The following is a 20,040-nucleotide window of genomic DNA, read 5'->3' as shown; positions in this document are numbered from 1 at the left end:
ATCAGACTCACAGTCAGAGTCGTGGTGGGGTTAGACCCCTGCAACCTACATGTACCAACTTGCCAGAAGCAACCATTGCATTGCCGCTTAAAGTAACACAGAAAAGCACTAATATTTGAACATTGGTATACTACTGTTGCCTTTAATGGTCAGTTTACAATAATAAGATACACAAATATGGGGCTCAAGTTTGTACCTGTTGCTACTACAATGTAGTGCTTTTTAAAAAAAAACACTGTTCTTTATTTCATGCAATTGGTCCACTATTGGGCAATAAGGGAGGCTTGGGATATAAATGTTGCTTTTCAATTAGTGATTGACCCCCCCCCCCCCCCAAGGTTAACTGGGGAATAGAAATATGGTCACTTGGTCTTCTTCCGACCGGCAGTAAAACGCTTGCCGAAGTGGGGCGTTCGTTTGGCTGTGCGGGATGTATCAAGTTCTGAGTAACGTCCGGTCAGATTGGGGACGTTAAATCCGATGCCGCGTGTTAAGAGAGTGCCACGCTCTTTGCACGTTAAGAACCCTTGCAACAACTCTTTGAGGGGTCCGTAGGTGGCCTGTTGCAAGGCAAAATTTCTGTCCCTTTCCAATATACCGTCATTTTCCAGTGGCAGTCCAAATTTCCCCAACCATCATCCCAGATGGCCTCTATTGTGACAAGACCTACCTGTTGTATTTATTGTGAACTTGTTCTCGTCCTGAATATGCATGAAATATTTGCCATTGGACATTAAGCAACCAACAATCAATCATTCAATCAATTAGTCTTTGCAATACTTCTATGACTTAGTTCTTTCACTTTGGGGGCACTAATTGGAAAAAAGGCATTATTTCAAATGCTATTTTTAGCGACATTGAGGTCCTTGACCACCACTGGAGGGATATAATTTATCATGTTTGCCTTGGTCATAACCCCTACCCCCTGCTTTGGCAGGAGATGTAATGGTATCAAATGGAAATCAGAAAAAAGCTAACTTCTGTAGCGGAATAAGGAAATCATTGTTTGTAAATGATGAGACCCCTGGTATTTTAGCTATTTCCCGTTGCGAAAAGCGGATAGATTTGATCGACTGGATAGCAAAGGGAATCGATTTCGGACAAGTTCCATTCGGCGGAAGGATCAAATGCCTATTCCACATATTATATGAAAGTCTCCGAACAAGCATGGAAGGGAAGCTAATCTGTACGCCATAGTTAAAGGTGGTACATATTGCGCCAGAGCGCCAAGCACTTTGTGTAATGAATCATTCGTCAGCAAAAACCGGATCCGTGGGATCAATGTATACTTCTGGAGTTTTAACAACTACCACACCAAAAAAATGCAAGAAAACTTGTTTTCGTATAAGTAAATATTTTGCGATGATATACAGTATTATGATTACTTAATGTTGTTCATATTTCGCTATGTGGTCCCACGCATAGATGCACTACGCGTTGAAGCAAGGGCCAGTGTAAATCCCAGTTATCTCCCCTGAACAACCAATCAATAATTATCTTGAGCATTTCGAAGCTGTGGTATCTCGTGTAAGATTTAATTCCGTTATGGTTCTTAAACCGGCTATCAAGGGGGGCAACGGTTAGGATTCCGTGCAAGGGCGGTTTTTCCATTGTTTAGAATTATTTGAGGTAAATATATTTATGTATTGTTTAACATGTGTATACATGTACTTTGAAAAAATAATTGTGAAAGCAGAATATGTCTTCAACTTATATTTCAGTGTGAGGATATAAACTGACATTCAGTCAAGCAGAAGTCTCCGACGAGTTGGTATGCCATGCCGCTATGTGGTCCCACGCCAGAGCCGGACCAAGAGCTAATCTCAGTTACCTCCCCAGAGCCAGTCCCAGTTAGCTCAGTAAGCATTTCCAAGCAGTTGTCAATACTAATGTAGAATAAGTTTCAAAAATATGAACCAATATATATTTTTTTAAAAAATCCATGTATATCTATTAAACCAAAATAATGTTTATATTTTGTTTTACTTATTTAACAGTGATTAATCAAATGAAGACTATGAAAAATCAAATGGAAACAATGAGGCTGACACTTGATAAAGTGGCAGCTGTCAATTTAAAACAAGAGGAAGAAGTTGGGGGAGTCTCTGGAAGAAGTTCTTTCAGAACAGATCAGCACAGCTACCATGATGCATGATCTTGAAACAAGACTTAAAGAAGATGGGGAGTTCCAAACGTTTATTTATTTACTGGCTGTTCTTGATTTTTTGTCGCTCCCTGTATGCAAAAAAGTCAATCTAAAGTCATTTTTGACGTTAGAAATATAAAATTTTAACAAAAACATGACCACGGCAGACAACGGTATTTCGATGAGGTTTGTTCTCCTCTTTCCAATGATATAAAATATAGCCGTGTGTTATTCCGTTATGGCAAATCGATTAAATTTGTTGATTGGGCAGCCTACTGTAAAGTTTTATTATATTTTTGTAGAATTAACTGCCAAGACACAAACCCTCTTGTTAACGAAGCTTTTGCAGTAAATAATTCTATGTCTGAAGTTGGTATACTTTTGTCAAGCATATTTTAAAGAATTAAATATTGATGGAAAATTTACTGAAATTTTAACCATATTGTGAAGAAAGAGTATAATATATAATTTAGTGCTCGCCTACATTAAATGATGGTTACCGATTTGATATAGAAGAATATGGTGCCAAGACCGATGAAAAGGTTAACCAGACGACACTGACACAGTAGACAGTAATTTGGAATCTGTTATAGATTCGGTTTTACACAATATATGTGAAACAGTTCAAAGATGGAATCGAACGGTCTGATTTTAAAACAATAGATGAGGACCATTTGTTATAGATTTTTACACAACTTCCTTACATTCTAAGATTGGTAAATATTTTGCGATGATATACAGTATTATGATTACTTAATGTTGTTCATATTTCGCTATGTGGTCCCACGCATAGATGCACTACGCGTTGAAGCAAGGGCCAGTGTAAATCCCAGTTATCTCCCCTGAACAACCAATCAATAATTATCTTGAGCATTTCGAAGCTGTGGTATCTCGTGTAAGATTTAATTCCGTTATGGTTCTTAAACCGGCTATCAAGGGGGGCAACGGTTGGAATTCCGTGCAAGGGCGGTTTTTCCATTGTTTAGAATTATTTGAGGTAAATATATTTATGTATTGCTTAACAAGTGTATACATGTACTTTGAAAAAATAATTGTGAAAGCAGAATATGTCTTCAACTTATATATTCAGTGTGAGGATATAAACGGACATCCAGATGATCAGAAGTCTTCGACGAGTTGGTATGCCATGCCGCTATGTGGTCCCACGCCTAGAAGCACTACGGGGTGACGCCAGAGCCGGACCAAGATCTAATCTCAGTTACCTCCCCAGAGCCAGTCCCAGTTAGCTCAGTAAGCATTTCCAAGCAGTTGTCAATACTAATGTAGAATAAGTTTCAAAAATATGAACCAATATATTTTAAAAAAAAATCCATGTATATCTATTAAACCAAAATAAGGTTTATATTTTGTTTTACTTATTTAACAGTGATTAATCAAATAAAGACTATGAAAAATCAAATGGAAACAATGAGGCTGACACTTGATAAAGTGGCAGCTGTCAATTTAAAACAAGAGGAAGAAGTTGGGGGAGTCTCTGGAAGAAGTTCTTTCAGAACAGATCAGCACAGCTACCATGATGCATGATCTTGAAACAAGACTTAAAGAAGATGGGGAGTTCCAAACGTTTATTTATTTACTGGCTGTTCTTGATTTTTTTGTCGCTCCCTGTATGCAAAAAAGTCAATCTAAAGTCATTTTTGACGTTAGAAATATAAAATTTTAACAAAAGCATGACCACGGCAGACAACGGTATTTCGATGAGGTTTGTTCTCCTCTTTCCAATGATATAAAATATAGCCGTGTGTTATTCCGTTATGGCAAATCGATTAAATTTGTTGATTGGGCAGCCTACTGTAAAGTTTTATTATATTTTTGTAGAATTAACTGCCAAGACACAAACCCTCTTGTTAACGAAGCTTTTGCAGTAAATAATTTTATGTCTGAAGTTGGTATACTTTTGTCAAGCATATTTTAAAGAATTAAATATTGATGGAAAATTTACTGAAATTTTAACCATATTGTGAAGAAAGAGTATAATATATAATTTAGTGCTCGCCTACATAAAATGATGGTTACCGATTTGATATAGAAGAATATGGTGCCAAGACCGATGAAAAGGTTAACCAGACGACACTGACACAATAGACAGTAATTTGGAATCTGTTATATATTCGGTTTTACACAATATATGTGAAACAGTTCAAAGATGGAATCGAACGGTCTGATTTTAAAACAATAGATGAGGACCATTTGTTATAGATTTTTACACAACTTCCTTACATTCTAAGATTGGGATATGCACAAAGAACAAGCCTGTTACTGCTCATAGAGTCCTAATTTGAAACAGTTGATTCCAAATCATAGTTTTGTTTGCCTCCTATACAAATCCTTGCTCAAACACAAAAAAAAAAACAACAAATAAAATGCTGATTAGACTTTGTTTAGACATGTTTTTTTCACTTGTAGGTGAAAGAACATAAACCGGAGAATTTGAACCTGCAAGTATTGGAATAAAATTTGATCTACATAATTTAATTGTCAAGTACATTCAACTATGTTATTTTGTACCAAATTACAGAGAAAAAGAAGATGAAAGTATTTTTATAACATGGCCGAGACAAAATGAGGTTCCGGTAGATTAGAAAAACTAAAAGCAATGCAACAAACTAATTCTGAGTTTTTGTCCTGTGTGATTTTTTTTCTTGCGACTTTTTGTTTGTTTACCCCATGTACGAGCAACGACAACATTGTTTACCTGTGTGATCTAACTAGATGAAATCTATGATGTTCATCGATTCATATTTGCTATTCAAATTCATTAATGCTTACGACACAATGTTTATGATATAATATCGATGCTGTTGTAATTTACAGCCGGCTTACTTTGAAGAGCAATTTGTATTAATTGAGTGATGTGCATGTACTAGCAACGACTATATTTATTTTACATGCGAGTGTAAATAAATTTGTCGTTGCTTGTAAGTAAGTGATTTATCGAGCTGGCAGAATCCAGTTTCTTTACAAGATATCTTAAAAATGTTATGGATTTATATATGATTCAATTGGCTCGAAAAATCTTTCAAGCTTTGTCAAGTATGTCTAGTTCAATGGCTATATCTTGATTATGTCTCATACGGGATTCTATGGATATATTGCAATATAGTCAACAGACTAGCAACGACTAACTTTTTACATACACAGTTAAAACAAATTAGTCGTTGCTAGTAAATACATTTTGAATGTAGGACAGAAAGTCACAGGACAAAAAGTCACAGACAAAAAGTCACAGGACAAAAAGTCACAATTCAGTTTTGAGATTATTTTTCTTTGAACAAGATTACACTATTTTTTTTAATATATTTTTTGTTTTTTCTTGAACTATTTTATATGAAGCAACTTTGTAATTCAAAATGTGTTCAAAAAATATCAATTATGATCAAATAATTGTTATGAAAACAAAATTTCACAGTGGCTAATTACCTAAATGGCTTCATTCTGCCAAGAAATATGTCCTTTGTATGATTAATTTTAATAAATTTTCATTTATCAAGGCTTATGAACAATTGCCTAAACTTAGAAATAAATATATGTTACAAAAAGAAAATATTTCAAGATCTTTCTCTCGTATATTCAATCAATTGTCAACAAATTATTTGTGACTTTTTGTCCTATCAAATTTGTGACTTTATGTCCTGTGACTTTTTGTCCTGTGACTTTCTGTCCGTTTACCTAAATACACACCATTACACAAGGTCAATCTAAAGATAAGTAGCCTATCAAAGTAACCCTGTCATAATTTTAACGATAACGATATCAGGTTAAATAGTTTCAATATTATATACATGACGTCGTAAGTATACACCAATTTTTGACATTGCATATAAACTGACAATACATGGTACAATTACAACATCTTCTCACTGGACAGCATTGGACCAACGGCAGAAATGTGGGCGGATCGCGAGATTGTGGTACTGTTGCATCACTCATTCTTTAATATAAATATTAATTACAACAAAAACGCTTAAAGTCATTACCCTTCAAGTAATTATTAAGTATTATTACATACATATTTAGATACGCATGAGTATGACTGTCCCTCTGGTATTTTTCGTCCCTCTTTTGTGTATGTTTGATTTTATTTTTGCTTATATTATTTGTTTCAAACTTATTGTTCAAAGTTTACATGACAACAAATATTTCAATTGAACTATTATAACACACAGTCAATATCATGTATTTACTTTCATGGTCGAAACACAAATCTGAAAATCTTTTGATCACCTACAGTATAATTGATTGTTGTTTGCTTAACGTCCAGTGGCAAGTATTTTATGCATGTTCAGGATGAGAAAACTTAAACAATAAATACAGTAGGCAGATCTTGTAAAGATGGAGGCCAACCGGGTGTTTGTCGGTGGAATTTTGACTACCACTGGAAAATGAGGGTGTTTTGGATAGGGGCAGGGATTTTGCTTTGCAACAGGCCACCTGCGTACCCCTCAACGAGTTGTTTCAAGGCATCGGATTTTACCTCTCCGTTCTGACTGGACGTGGCTGCAAAAAAAAAAGGAATATCACAGAAATAGAATGTATATGTTTGATACATTTTAATTCTTACTTGTTTGACAATATTTCAAGTCATGAAAGTTATGCCTTAAAGTAATAAATGTTAAGTGAAAAATAACTTAAAATTCTTTTTAGATGTTATTGTTTCATTCCTTAAAATTGCATCGTAATACTGTATAAACTTACCAGAAGCTACATGTACTGATGTTTTTTTGTAGACTTGCCATCTGAGTCAACAGACAACTACCAGCACAACATACCTGTACAAGGTAAATGACAGAGTAAAATGTTTCTCAATACTACTACAATCATGCTAATATCAATGATCAATCTTAAGGTAGATAGGGTGTCTTCTTCCATCTTGGATTTCGGAATACCAGAAAACAAGGTCTAGATCTTTAATAGAATGTGCAAATTTTGAGAGTAGTAGGTAATTCATGTGTAAGAACTTTTATTTCAATATAGAAAATGGCATGTTGTATCATATTTAGGGTTGTATTTTACAAAAAACAGTAAACTTTTGTTAAATTACTTTTTTTCTAATTTTGCCACATAAGGGGAGGCAACTCAAATGCAAGGGCAGATAATTCAGATTAAGGTACTTTAACAATGGAATGTTTTAGGAATTTACCTGTTTTATTATGTAGCAAGAAAACGGGTCTGGTGACCCCATTTTTTCTTTTTCTTTACTGAAAGCACACTATTAAAGTTATATTCTCATAGGTTATCTCAAAATTCTATGGCGTAGATTATGATTTATGGTCCAATTATTAAAAAATTCTATGAAATACAATTAAGACACCCCATCTACCTTAAGTTAAACTTGTTTTTCTCCATTCATGTTAGTTGATAGACAAATTTTATGAATCTGGGAAAAAAACAAACACAGAAATAGTTCTTTGTATAATAAGTTATAAATGTGTCTTTTTATCTTTTTATTTTGATATGGAGAAAGTAAACTTGATCGTTGGTTTTCCTGTTTGAATGGTTTTACACTAGTAATTTTTGGGGCCCTTATAGCTTGTTGTTCTGTGTGAGCCAAGGCTCCGTGTTGAAGGCCGTACATTGACCTATAATGGTTTACTTTTTTAAATTGTTATTTGGATGGAGAGTTGTCTCATTGGCACTCACACCACATCTTCCTATATCTATTTTCCAATTTGTATACTGTCTTTCATGTCAATTGTATAGCATATGTATATATAATTATGTCTATCGAGTTTAGCAAGATCAACAAAATCAATATTGGACAGAAAAACTGTTCAGTATGATTATAAGCATCATAATTATAATTCCTTACCTGCATTTTTTTGTTTATTTTTATTCTCCATAGAATTTCAAGGCAGTAGTGGCACCAAAGAACCTGCCAACGAGGATCAACCATCAACTTCGCCTGAAAAGAATTTAGAACAAGGTATATTACTACAAAGGAAATAATGTATTAATATGATGATTATGTTCTTAAAAGGTGCGTGTTAACTTCATTTGATTGTTTATCTAATATAAATTCAATCACCAATAAAGTTCATTTCGCATATTAAAAACACAGGATTATAAATACTTAAGATTCTTCAGGCAAGAAAGGTACAGCCTACAGGTTAATATCCTAATCATATTTTGCCCTTTTTTGTTGACACTTTAGTTTAACATTCCTTTCAGAAAATGTTATGTAATCTGCATAAATTTTATTTCAGTAATCTACATAAATTTTATTTCTTCTTAACATTTATCATAGATCCAGATCAAATTCCAGACATAGAAAATGAACTTGAGACCAGAGAGGAAAGAGAGAGGAAACTGCTTGAGAACAACATTAAACATTTGTACAAATCACATATTAAAGGTAATTAAATAATTCAAATCAAGTAGAGATTCAAATTGATGTGACCATTAAGTAACCTAGAACAAAATTGTATTTTACCACAAGAGAACAGATTCATACAGACACCCACACCAGGAACATGCCTACCTAATAATAGTGTAGGCATAGCATAAAAAAGACTTCTAAAATTCTTCTGCGCTTTTTTTTTTTATTGATGGACATGATGGATTTATTCCTGCATCATTAACATACATACATTGTTCCTACATGATGCCTTTAATAAAACATTTTTTTTATATTCTTGTACAAATATATAAACAATAAGCATCTGTTAATGACATATAATTTTATATATGTTCAAACTTCCTGGATTCATATTACTTCATAACTCAACATCTTATAGCATGTATAGTTTCTGTAAAGGCTACTCCATTAAAATGGTAGGAGGGTAGAAGTTTAATTATTCCATGGTTTTTTTGTTTACCATTATGCATAATCATCTTCCACCTACATGCATTTAATGAAATAGCCTTAATAATATCATAAATTTAATAACTATTTTAAAGGAATCTATTTAGTTATATCTATTGACAGGTTTCCAAATTAATATATGTTTAATTTCAGTTTTAAAGTGGACTATACAGCCTAGCAACATCAGTGTCCATGAAAGTGTTACCACCCAACGAACAGGTATGTATAGTCATTTTACTTAAACTTCAGACTCTCCTTCTTTAGTGTCTTATTATTGTATATATATATATAAATAAACCGAAATTACATGTATGCAAATACTTTTCTACTTTGTTTTGTTGGATTGCTGTCTCATCTGCCTTTTCCATACATGAAACCATTATTTTTAATTTTCAGTTAACCGAAAACCATCAACGTGCAAAAGAAAATTGTTCGAATCTGAAATTTCGAACACTGAGACTGGTAAGTAAAGGTTTCCTTATATAAACTTTCTCAGCTAAAATAAAGAAAATTGGCAATATTTTGTGACAAAACATTAACTATAAATACAAAAATTAATCACTGATTAATATAATGCATGTTGTTAATTAATATTGTTACAAGCTTAAGTTGTGTGCTAAATTAAAGATTATTATTAGAATGATAGGTATGCAGCATCTAATATTTTAGGAATAAAACATACATTTTCATGTAGCTATTTTTGTAATTTGACTAAATTAAAAAAAAAAAAAAATAAAGAATACTTGTGAAAAGGGATGTACGTTAAAATTCAGTATAATTTTACTGTGATAGTATTTACCTTTTTATGCTTCAGCACCACGTAGAAAGAAGACAACATTCGATCTTGTTGTCCAACTACTCGGCCCATCATCAGATGTGGATGACTGCATTAAGTACAGGGAATTGAAGCTAAAACACCCTGGTCATAAATCCTTCGTATCAGCTTTTGATCAATCTTTCACTAAGCTACAGATTGAGGTCAGCAAAAGGTATTTTGCCCTGAAAGATAAAACAGCAAAAGATGAGGGAAAGGAGAACAGGGAGAATCTGTGAGCCGACAAAGAGATTGCTCAAAAGCTGCTTGATCACTGGGGAGTGTACTACTTTTAATGTCCAGTGCACTACATAATAATTCTTAAAATGTTTAAATGTTGCATATAAAATAATATTACTAAATGCCATACCTACTAAAGTTTTAAAATAAAGAGATGTGGTATGATTGCCAATTGCTACAATGCAATGACTAAAAGGACATACATGTAGATGTAAGCAGCTATTGGTCACCATGGAGCACAAGAAATTCAAGAAAAGGCAATTTTCTAAATTCTACTTTATCATACTGCCTGTTTTATAGCATTTGACTTTTGTTATTTCTTAAAAACATCCAATGTAGGCACAATATATGTATCATAGCATGATTCAATTGGAATTTATATTTTAATACATAGTGAGTGCCAATGAGACAACTCTCTCATCCAAGTCACAAATTGTAAAAGTATTTAAAGGTCAGTGATGTCTTCAACACAGAGCCTTTGCTCACACAAAACTGCAATCTATAAAGGGTCCAAAACATGATTTCAATGGTAAAACCAACGGTCTTAAAATAACAAGAAAAACTTAAAAACCACATCAACAAACGACTACTACTTAACATCAGGTTCCTGATTGAGAACAGGTGCAAATACATGGGTTTAAGTTCAGATAAATTCCATATTTCTTTAGCATCTTGGCAGTTGTTTAACCGCAAGTGGCAAATATCACATGCATATTAGGACTAGAACATATTAATGTTATATGCTTTAATTTATACTCAATAACCACTACATTAATGCACATTTAATAGTGAATTGACCAATCATACAATTATATAGAGTACTTTAATATGTAAAATGGTGCACTGGATATGTTTTGTTTGTGCACCCTTAGTGGCTTGGATCATAAGGCTATTTTCATAAAGGCAACTTATATAAAAGGGGAAGGGGGCAGGTTGTTAAGAGCATACCCTGGTAACACTTTGAAACGGGGAATAATAACAAACTACTAAAATATGTGTGTTGAATCCTCAGAATAATTTCTACTGCAGATGTATCATGATAAGGGCTGGAAAGAGGCAAGGAATAAGGAAATGTGATATAATTGCAAATGACACAATTATTCTTGGTAGATTGACTGGAATGTAATTTCCCATTAATATTAGTATGATAAGAATAAGGTAATGTGATAGGATTGCAAATGACACAATTATTGTTCACAATACATGTATAGTCATAAAATCAGAATAGAATATAATTGTAGATTATTGTTTGGGAGGGCCTTTAACAATGAGCAAAACCTATACCAGGAAGCAAGATTCAAATCAAATCAGTAAATCTATTGCCCGATAAGTGCTATTTAAAGCAAAATATAAAAAAATTAGGCCGACAGCATCCCATGTAAACAACAAAGAGACAAAACAAATGGTAGTTTTAATGGCTGCTCTTCTATGTGAACATTAATCACAAACTGACCTTCGATAGGAGCATTTACTTAACCATGTTGCAACTATATTCATTTTCAAAGCCTGCCCCTGTATTTTTAAATAGATCTTGTGGTTAATATGAAAGGGGAACTCTTCAATAGACAGACATGGCTGATACTGTATTCATCTGTAGTATAAACTGTTTGAAATTAATATATTTTGTAATTAAGTCCAGGAGACTGCATACCTGTAAATCTGAAGAACAACCTATCAAGAATATAATATTGAGACTTATAAGTGTAAGGAATAGAAGTCATTAACATGTTTGATTTCAATATAGTTTCATACAATTGAAAGTTTGATTCAAATACAATTTTCAAATACATGTATTTTAGGTGTATAATGAGAATGTTAAATTCAAGTTTGGTTTAATAATAAGCATGGTTGGAATCTTTTTCCTAAATTCCTTTTTAAAACAGTGAATACAGCATCAGCCTCATTACCTGTACTTAAGTTACTGCCATGAGTACAACCAGAGATTCGTATACCAAGCTTCCAATAACATCAGGATGATACCGCTGTCAGGATATGACAAAAATTTACCTAATACATGTATGACTAATATACTTGATATGACAATGATCTACTCAATAATCCCAGGGGTGCAGAAATTCTCAGTTCAACCCATAGGACACATATATTCATGCAACAGGACAAGTATGTTTAAACAAGTTATAAGACAACATCTGAATTTAAGAGTCCTTCCTTTAACTATCAGATATGACTAGTATCATATCGGTCAGTGTGGGATTCCGCGCTATACCATATATAGGAGAAGCTAGGTCATAGATAGGGTTCTGAAAGAATTTTGGGTCAGTGTGGGTTTTCTACGCTATACCCTTATTCAAATTCTTTGCTCAGAAGGAAATTTTGGAAGAGACACAAAGATCATGAAACACCTCATCAACCATGTATCTAGAATTTAGACAGAGACCCTTGTACATACTTGCTAGATGGATGCTGCATTAGACTTTCAGTACCAGACACCCCTGGGATACGACAACATAGTTTACCGAATATGACTTTTCTCTTGATTTGACAACAATTAATGGATATGACTTGACTCAATAATGTCAGAAAAGTGTTTTAACTTTTCATCTACGATTTCATAAATAATCTACTAAAATTTGATGTTTATAATCATTAAATAAAGTTTAAAGATGTTAATGTTTTGTACACAGTTCTTGTGTGCATTAAAAATTTCTCCTTTTGAATAGTTAAGTTTAGAATATTATCATATAAACAAATAACGATCGAAAAAATATTAAAATAAATCAAAGGACCAAGTATTACAAAAAAGGCCAACAATAAAATCAGAATGACTGGCAATATAGCAAAAATTTATAAATGATTTTTTTAAATTGCAAATTATTTAGTTTATTTGTTTCAAAGAAGCCTGAAGGTGCAATAAAAACAGTCGTTTCAAAAAAGAAGTAATAAAAACAGTGGTTTCAGAAAGATGTGAGTGGCATTTAAGGGTTTACTTGCTGTGTAAAAATTCTCAATGCTACATTTCATGCTATATTTTGTCTTGCAATATTTCATCAGTCCAAGTCAAGCACTTTCAGGAACTTAAATCAAACTGATTTTTTTCTCTCCTCATATATAAAGTTTTATAAATACAATGTAGAGTAAATGATAAACATGAGAGTAAGTCATTTCTTTCTTATAAATTTAAATATAGGTCAATGTTTTAAAAAATATCAATTATGTCTGCATGTAACCATATTCTTCAAATGATAGCAAGCAGATTAACTGCATTTAATTTGTTTAAAAAAACGTAAAAATAACAAGTACATTTTGTAATTGAAATCAGTATCGTTTCTTCAGACTAAAATAATAAAGGTTGGCTTCAAACATGGGAAAGTTATGTAATCATTTTGTTATAAAAATTACAATTAATACATATAGATAGAAAATTTAACTAATTTTTACACAGCCATTTTGATAAAAGTTAAAAGTATAAAATAAATTCTCTTGGACTGAATTTTGCAGTGTGGTGGTGGGTGGGGAATGCAGCCAAGATATTTAAAATCTTGCCAGTCACAAGCCTGGAAGGAAGGTAGCTTCAATAGATATGGAAGTAACCTTCTGAATGCAGAGTGAACCACCATAAGAAGTTGAGTGTTATTTTTCAGATTATATAATAAATTTGTAAATAAAAAGAAGATTCTGTCTATCATCTTCATTATAGTTTACTTTTTAAATATTTCATCTGGAACCATATAGAATGACCATGAATTTGTCATTTTAGAATAGAAATAATTCATTGAGTTATTTTTAGACATGGTATTCCCCATCTGCCATGGTATTTGCTAGGGTATTTCCCATCTGCCATGGTATTTGCTAGCTAAAAATTTGGACCCTTTTGGACCCTAATTCCTAAACTGTTGGTACCAAAACTCCCAAAATCAATTCCAAACTTCCTTTTCAAGTCATTAACATGTGTTTGAATTTCATAGATTTCTATTTACTTTTGCTAGTTATAGTGCAAAAACCAAATGACTTCATACGACGACGCCAACGTCTTACCAATATACCGCAAAACAATTTTCAATTTTTGCGGTCGTACATGTATATATATGACTATAGAGAGCAATAACTCCTTATGGGGTCAATTGACAATATTGGTCATGTCTGAATTATTTGTAGCTCTTATTTTGCTGAACATTATTGCTGTTTACAGTTTATCTCTATCTATAATAATATTCAAGATAACAACCAAAATCTGCAAAATTTCCTTAAAATTAATAATTTCGGGGGCAGCAACCCAAAAACAGGTTGTCCGATTTGTCTGAAAATTTCAGGACAGATAGATCTGAACCTGATAAACAATTTAACCTCTCATCAGATTTTTTCTAAATTCTTTAGTTTCAGAGATATAAGTAAAAATCTACATTTTACCCCTATGTACTATTTTTAGCCATGGTGGCCATCTTGGATGTTTGGCCAAGTCGTCAGACACATTTTAAAACTAGTCACACCAATGATGATTGTGGCCAAATTTGGTTAAATTTGACCCGATAGTTTCTGAGGAGAAGATTTTTTAAAAGAATACTAAAATTTTAGAAAAATGGTTAAAAATTGACTATAAAGGGCAATAACTCCTTAAGGGGTCAACTGACAATTTCGGTCATTGTTACTTATTTGTAAATCTTACTTTGCTGAACATTATTGTTGTTATAGTTTATCTCTATCTATAATAATATTCAAGGTAAAAACCAAAAACTGCAAATTTTTCTAAAATTACTAATTTTGGGGCAGCAACCCAAAAACGTGTTGTCCGATTTGTCTGAAAATTTCAGGGCAGATAGTTCTTGACCTAATAGACAATTTTACCATTTCAGATTTGGTTTCCTAGTTGTAAGCCAAAATCTACATTTTACCCCATGTTTTTAGCCATGGCGGCTATCTTGGTTGGCTGCATGGTCAGGCCACACATTTTTTAAACTAGATACCCCAATGATGATTGTGACCAAGTTTTGTTAAATTTAGCCCAGTAGTTTCAGAGGAGAAGATTTCTTTAAAAGTTTATGGACTACAGACGCCGGACGCCAAGTGATGACAAAAGCTCACTTGACCTTAAAGTTAAATCTATTTCAACATGTATTATACTGTCATGATCAAAAACTTAAAGCTACATAATTCAGTGGCGGATCCAGGGATGGAAAGGGTGGTTGCCCCCTCCTTTTTTGGAAAATTTGTCTCTCCTCCAACCCCATCCCCCCTTTTTTAATTGTCTGATTCCCCCCTATTCGCCCCTCTCTCCCCACCCGACTTTTTTTTTAGAGTGTCTGGATTCGCTGCTGATTATACACAATAAAAATTAAAACTACATGTACTTACATGTTGTGCAAATTCCATATTGAAGACAGTTACCATCTGTCACAGAAAGTCGACACACAACTTCACTTGAGAGACATATTTTCTTTTCTTTTGGTTCATCTAAAAAGTAGTAAAAACATATATTCTAATGGAAATTTTGATTGGACAGTAATTAAAATTTCAAAGCATCATATGTACACGATTTACAGTACACGTACATGCTTAGTGAGTCCAAGGTTTCATTAATATAGAGATAACCATATTGCATTTCAAAATCACAGTAATAAAAGCATTTTAGAATTAACTGTTTATTTTTTAAAATGCAGTATAGAGAAGGGATCTTAAAAAAACACATTTGTGCTCCTTTCCTAAATCAGGAGTATTTACTTCATTGGTTTGCCCTTGCATTGTACATGTTAAACCTATTATTCTAAAAAAAAAAGATATCTCATAATCTGGCCATGTGCTGTGTCCTTAGGTTTAATTGCTCTTTTTTTTGTTTTGGGGGAGGGGCATTCAGAGCTGGCCGTCTGTAAGTGGGATATATATATACCCTGCTCCATTAAAGTACATGTTGTAAGCACTCAATTTCTTTTGTATTGCATTTAGTAATTTGTTGTAAAAATTAAATTTGTTTTAAAATATGAAGAGTTTGCCACTATCACGGCTATCTTTTAAAAATTAATTCCTACATTGTGCTGTGTATTGTCAATAACTTGCATAAAGAAGTTTTAAATGCAACCTGAACATCACTTTATATATATACATGTACAACATGATTCTTGTTCGCTCATCAAAATAACTGATTTTTTTTTAATTGAACATGATGAACAAAATGTCAAATGATTTTTTTTACATACCATCTTCTATGTTTGACTCTTCATTGTCTTCATCACAAAATGTGAATTTCAATAATTCTTTGCTGTGTTCTTCTCTGCAGCCTCTGCATATACCTGTAAATTATAAAGAATGACTTTTTATATGTGCATGTAAGTTAGCATGAATAATTCATTTTTGACTATTGTTCTTGTTTGTTAGTTTTAAAGAATTATTACTGATTTCACCAAATGAAAACAAATTATGCCAACAATGGGAATTGGGGGTGGGGCACTTTAAAATTTGTTTAAAAGTTAGTACAGGTGTGCCTCTGGAAGAGCTCTCTGGAATATGAGAAACACATTCATATATTGTCTGTAGCCTAAGACCAAAAAAATGACCTATTCATATATATTTTGCATAAAAAAATGTTATCTACATACATGTAACCATATATTTAGTCCAAAATTTCAGCCGGGTCATACATTTGTCTGAAAATTAAAGCCCAGTCATACATTTGTCTGAAAATTACAGCCAAGTCATACATTTTGTTCTAAATATTTGGGTCTAGTCATATATTTCGTTTGAAATTTTCAAGCCAGCCATATATTTGACATCTTGAAAAAGCGACCCATAAAAGCACCAAATTCTGTTCCTACTCTCATAAATGAAAATTAGTGTGCTGCTTCATAAAAATAGGTAGATGATATTAGGTAGACAGAGTGTCAGATTTAAATATTTTATAAAGATTAAAATGGGATACATGATGATGATGTATTTTTTTTTGCTTTAATGGTGGATTGGCCTTTGCCAAAAACATGGTAGTTTGGTAATGGTCAAGACTGCTTCTGTAGGGATCCACCATTTATTGAAATCATTTGGATGGCCTACATGAAACTGAACAGCTTACATGAAGCATTTTTTAACCCCCCTAATATTTTCTTGCAAAATTTCTATCCCTCAGATACCAAATATGACACTTACCCCTCATTTTTACATAAATATATAGATGTTCCGGACCATATGAGTATTTGGACCATACGCGTATGGTCATGACCATATGGGTATATACTCATATGGTCCGACCATACGCGTATGGTCGGACCATACGCGTATGGTCGGGGTAATTAACACGTTTACTGTTAAGACTTTACTTTTAATAAGGTATGATCCTTCTAGTTGTCACGTCATTGAGAAGACGCTATCAAAGGTCGATTAATTAATTAATTAAACAATTATCTTAATACAAATAAACAGTTTCATATACGCAACATCATTCAAGTATAAAGGTAACCCCATATGAGGCGGTCTTTGGTCAAAAGGCAAGCGATGGGGTATTTGTAGGAACTAACGCAACTGACGAATTTATCAACGAAGAAGCAATTGAAATGTTTATAAGCGAGGATATACCAACAGACATAGACTCACAGACGGAAAACGGTTCACAGACCGACATTGACTCACAGACAGACAACGATTCACAGACCGACATAGACTCACAGACGGACAACGATTCACAGACCGACATTGACTCACAGACCGACATAGACTTATATTTACAGACGGACAATGACTCACAGACCGACATAGACCTACAGACGGACAATGATTCACAGCACGACATTGACGCACAGAATGATCATGAAACCTTTGAATTATAAAATTAATCTATTTTCATGTTACCAAGATTGTGTTTTTTTATGGTAAAGTTTATTGCATAATTTCAACGTTTCTTGTACATATTTGTAAAATACCTATATGGTCCAAATACTCATATGGTCCGGCCCGTTTATAACCAAACGAGTATATACTCATATGGTCCGACCATACGCGTATGGTCGGACCATACGCGTATGGTCGGACCATATGAGTATACCCATATGGTCATGACCATACGCGTATGGTCCAGATACTCATATGGTCCGGAACATAGACAAAGGACTAACAAGAAAACAAATTGGGTAACCCTTAGATATAAACAATGCTATGACTTTTGATACCACTCACTCAGAAAGTAACCCCCCCCCCCCCCCCCCCCCCCCAAGTTTCGTTTAGATTTTTAGTGGAATGGCCATTTCTTTATAGGCTACAATGCATAAAGTGTGGATCCCCAAATGTTTTAATTTTTTATCTAACCAAAAATATAACATACCTGATCCAATGGGCACATGCTCTCCCCAAAAAAGGAAAATCTCAACCGAGCGCTTCAGTGAAATTCCTCTATCAGCCTTTCGTTTGGACGAACCATGCAGTGGATGCTTGCAGCCATTTCTGTTTGATCTTTGCCAATAGATACCTAGAGTGTCTCTGTGGGCTTGGCATATGTTATATGTACAACTATAATTGAAAACCGCTCCGACACGAGATAAAATAAGTGTTGATTCAGAAACGTCTGAGTTCAGATTATATGAATGTAGTGATCTAAGATGGGCATCAGTGTTCTTTTCACATTCATTAAGCTTATAAAATTGTTTGGTATCGTTGTAAAAGTTAGAAAAGCCACAATCCACAGCATTAAACTTAGAAAACAAACATTTGCCACTCATCTCACTCATCTTCTGCTTCTCTCCATCATTTTTCTGATGCTATGTTGTTATGGTTATCTCCTAAATTGAAGAGCTAATGCCATTTAGCTAAAAACCAAAACAGCAACAAGAGTAACAACCTTCCTCTTTGAAATAGAGATTTGGTCCTAGCAGCATTTTTTTTGTAGAAATGTGAATAATTCGTGGAAAAAGGAAAATGATAAGGTTATTACAATAATTATGCAAACATCTTGAGGAAACATATCAATTTATTTCAAGTTCAGAAAACAGGGACCTAGAAAAGTGATCTTATAAGTCAATGGTAGATGAATTTGTCTATTGTGGTTACTTGTTATTATATATCTCCACTAAATAGCATAGGTGTAATATTTTAACCTGAAAAAAATCTCATTTTTACTCCCTAATGTTTCATTTTTCTCAAATTCGGTTACTTAAAATCTAAAAACTGAGGCATAATAAAACGGTTGCCATGGTAACGTTAATAAAGAGCCCAGCAAGAAAAACCTGTCATAAATAAAATAATATCCTAATATCAACATGCAATTGCAATTTCTAAGTTTTGTTTTGTATATTGATAGAAAACGATTTTTTAAAACATGCAATATTGCAGATTATTGAAAATAGGTCAAATGGTCATATTTTGGGTTATGGGGGGAGGTTTTTTTTAACAATTTGAAAAGTTTGATAAATAGATTATTTTGAAGAAAAAACATCATATTTCATATTCCTTTTAAAAAAAACCAGAAAAAATAAGTTTTATTCAAGTTTTAGAAATCTCCATTTTATAACCTTTTATCATGATAATATGGCAAAATACTCTTCAGTTATAGATGGCGCTATAATTCTATAAATAGTAACATTTTCAATTTTTTTTTTTTGCATAATTTTTTTTTATCTCATAATGACCCTTTGTACTAATTTTCATCAAAATCGGGGGATGTTGCCTGTGGCACCTCTTATTGACATATTGCATGGTTCTATGGTGGATTTGGTGTTAATATATAAATTTGCTTTAAAAATAAACTGAAATATATATTTATTTTATGATTCGATCTGTGATTCTTGAATATAATTTGAAACATGCTACTTTTAATGTAAAATTACACATGGTTTTCATTTTTAGCCATGGCGATGTCAGTTTATTTTAGATTTACGAGTTTGATTGTCCCTATGGTATCTTTGTCACTCTTTTCAAGCGCAGGTGGCAATGGCTCCATAAAGGTTATCATGGTTATAAAATATTAATCCCTGTGGAAACAAAAATATTCCAGAAATTAAAAAAAGGTAACTGTGTACGATAAAAATGTTGATTCGGTTTTGGATGTGTTGGAAGTCAATTTCAAAGATTTCATTGGTCAACCTAATA

At 33.1% G+C, this 20,040-nt stretch overlaps 2 protein-coding genes across 2 annotated transcripts; one reads left to right on the top strand and one right to left on the bottom strand.

The window, feature by feature from the left end:
- Positions 1-1,778: 1,778 nt before the first annotated feature.
- Positions 1,779-12,786, top strand: LOC139484398 (uncharacterized). Its single transcript, XM_071268133.1, has 10 exons — positions 1,779-1,859; positions 2,620-2,688; positions 3,237-3,331; positions 3,986-4,056; positions 6,895-6,945; positions 8,010-8,090; positions 8,412-8,519; positions 9,123-9,188; positions 9,366-9,431; positions 9,784-12,786. The coding sequence occupies exons 1-10, from the start codon at positions 1,779-1,781 to the stop codon at positions 10,020-10,022; spliced, it is 927 nt and encodes a 308-aa protein (XP_071124234.1). The 3' UTR covers positions 10,023-12,786.
- On the bottom strand, positions 11,582-18,686 carry LOC139484397 (uncharacterized). Its single transcript, XM_071268132.1, has 4 exons — positions 18,281-18,686; positions 16,173-16,265; positions 15,334-15,432; positions 11,582-11,694 (listed from the first exon to the last, which is right to left on the bottom strand). The coding sequence occupies exons 1-4, from the start codon at positions 18,681-18,683 to the stop codon at positions 11,582-11,584; spliced, it is 708 nt and encodes a 235-aa protein (XP_071124233.1). The 5' UTR covers positions 18,684-18,686.
- Between the last annotated feature and the right edge of the window lie 1,354 nt (positions 18,687-20,040).

This window comes from Mytilus edulis, chromosome 8 (genome assembly GCF_963676685.1).
Source record: "Mytilus edulis chromosome 8, xbMytEdul2.2, whole genome shotgun sequence".
Taxonomy (NCBI): Eukaryota; Metazoa; Mollusca; class Bivalvia; order Mytilida; family Mytilidae; genus Mytilus; species Mytilus edulis.
The sequence above is the reverse complement of the archived record's forward strand: the minus strand, read 5'-3'. Positions and strand labels throughout refer to the sequence as shown.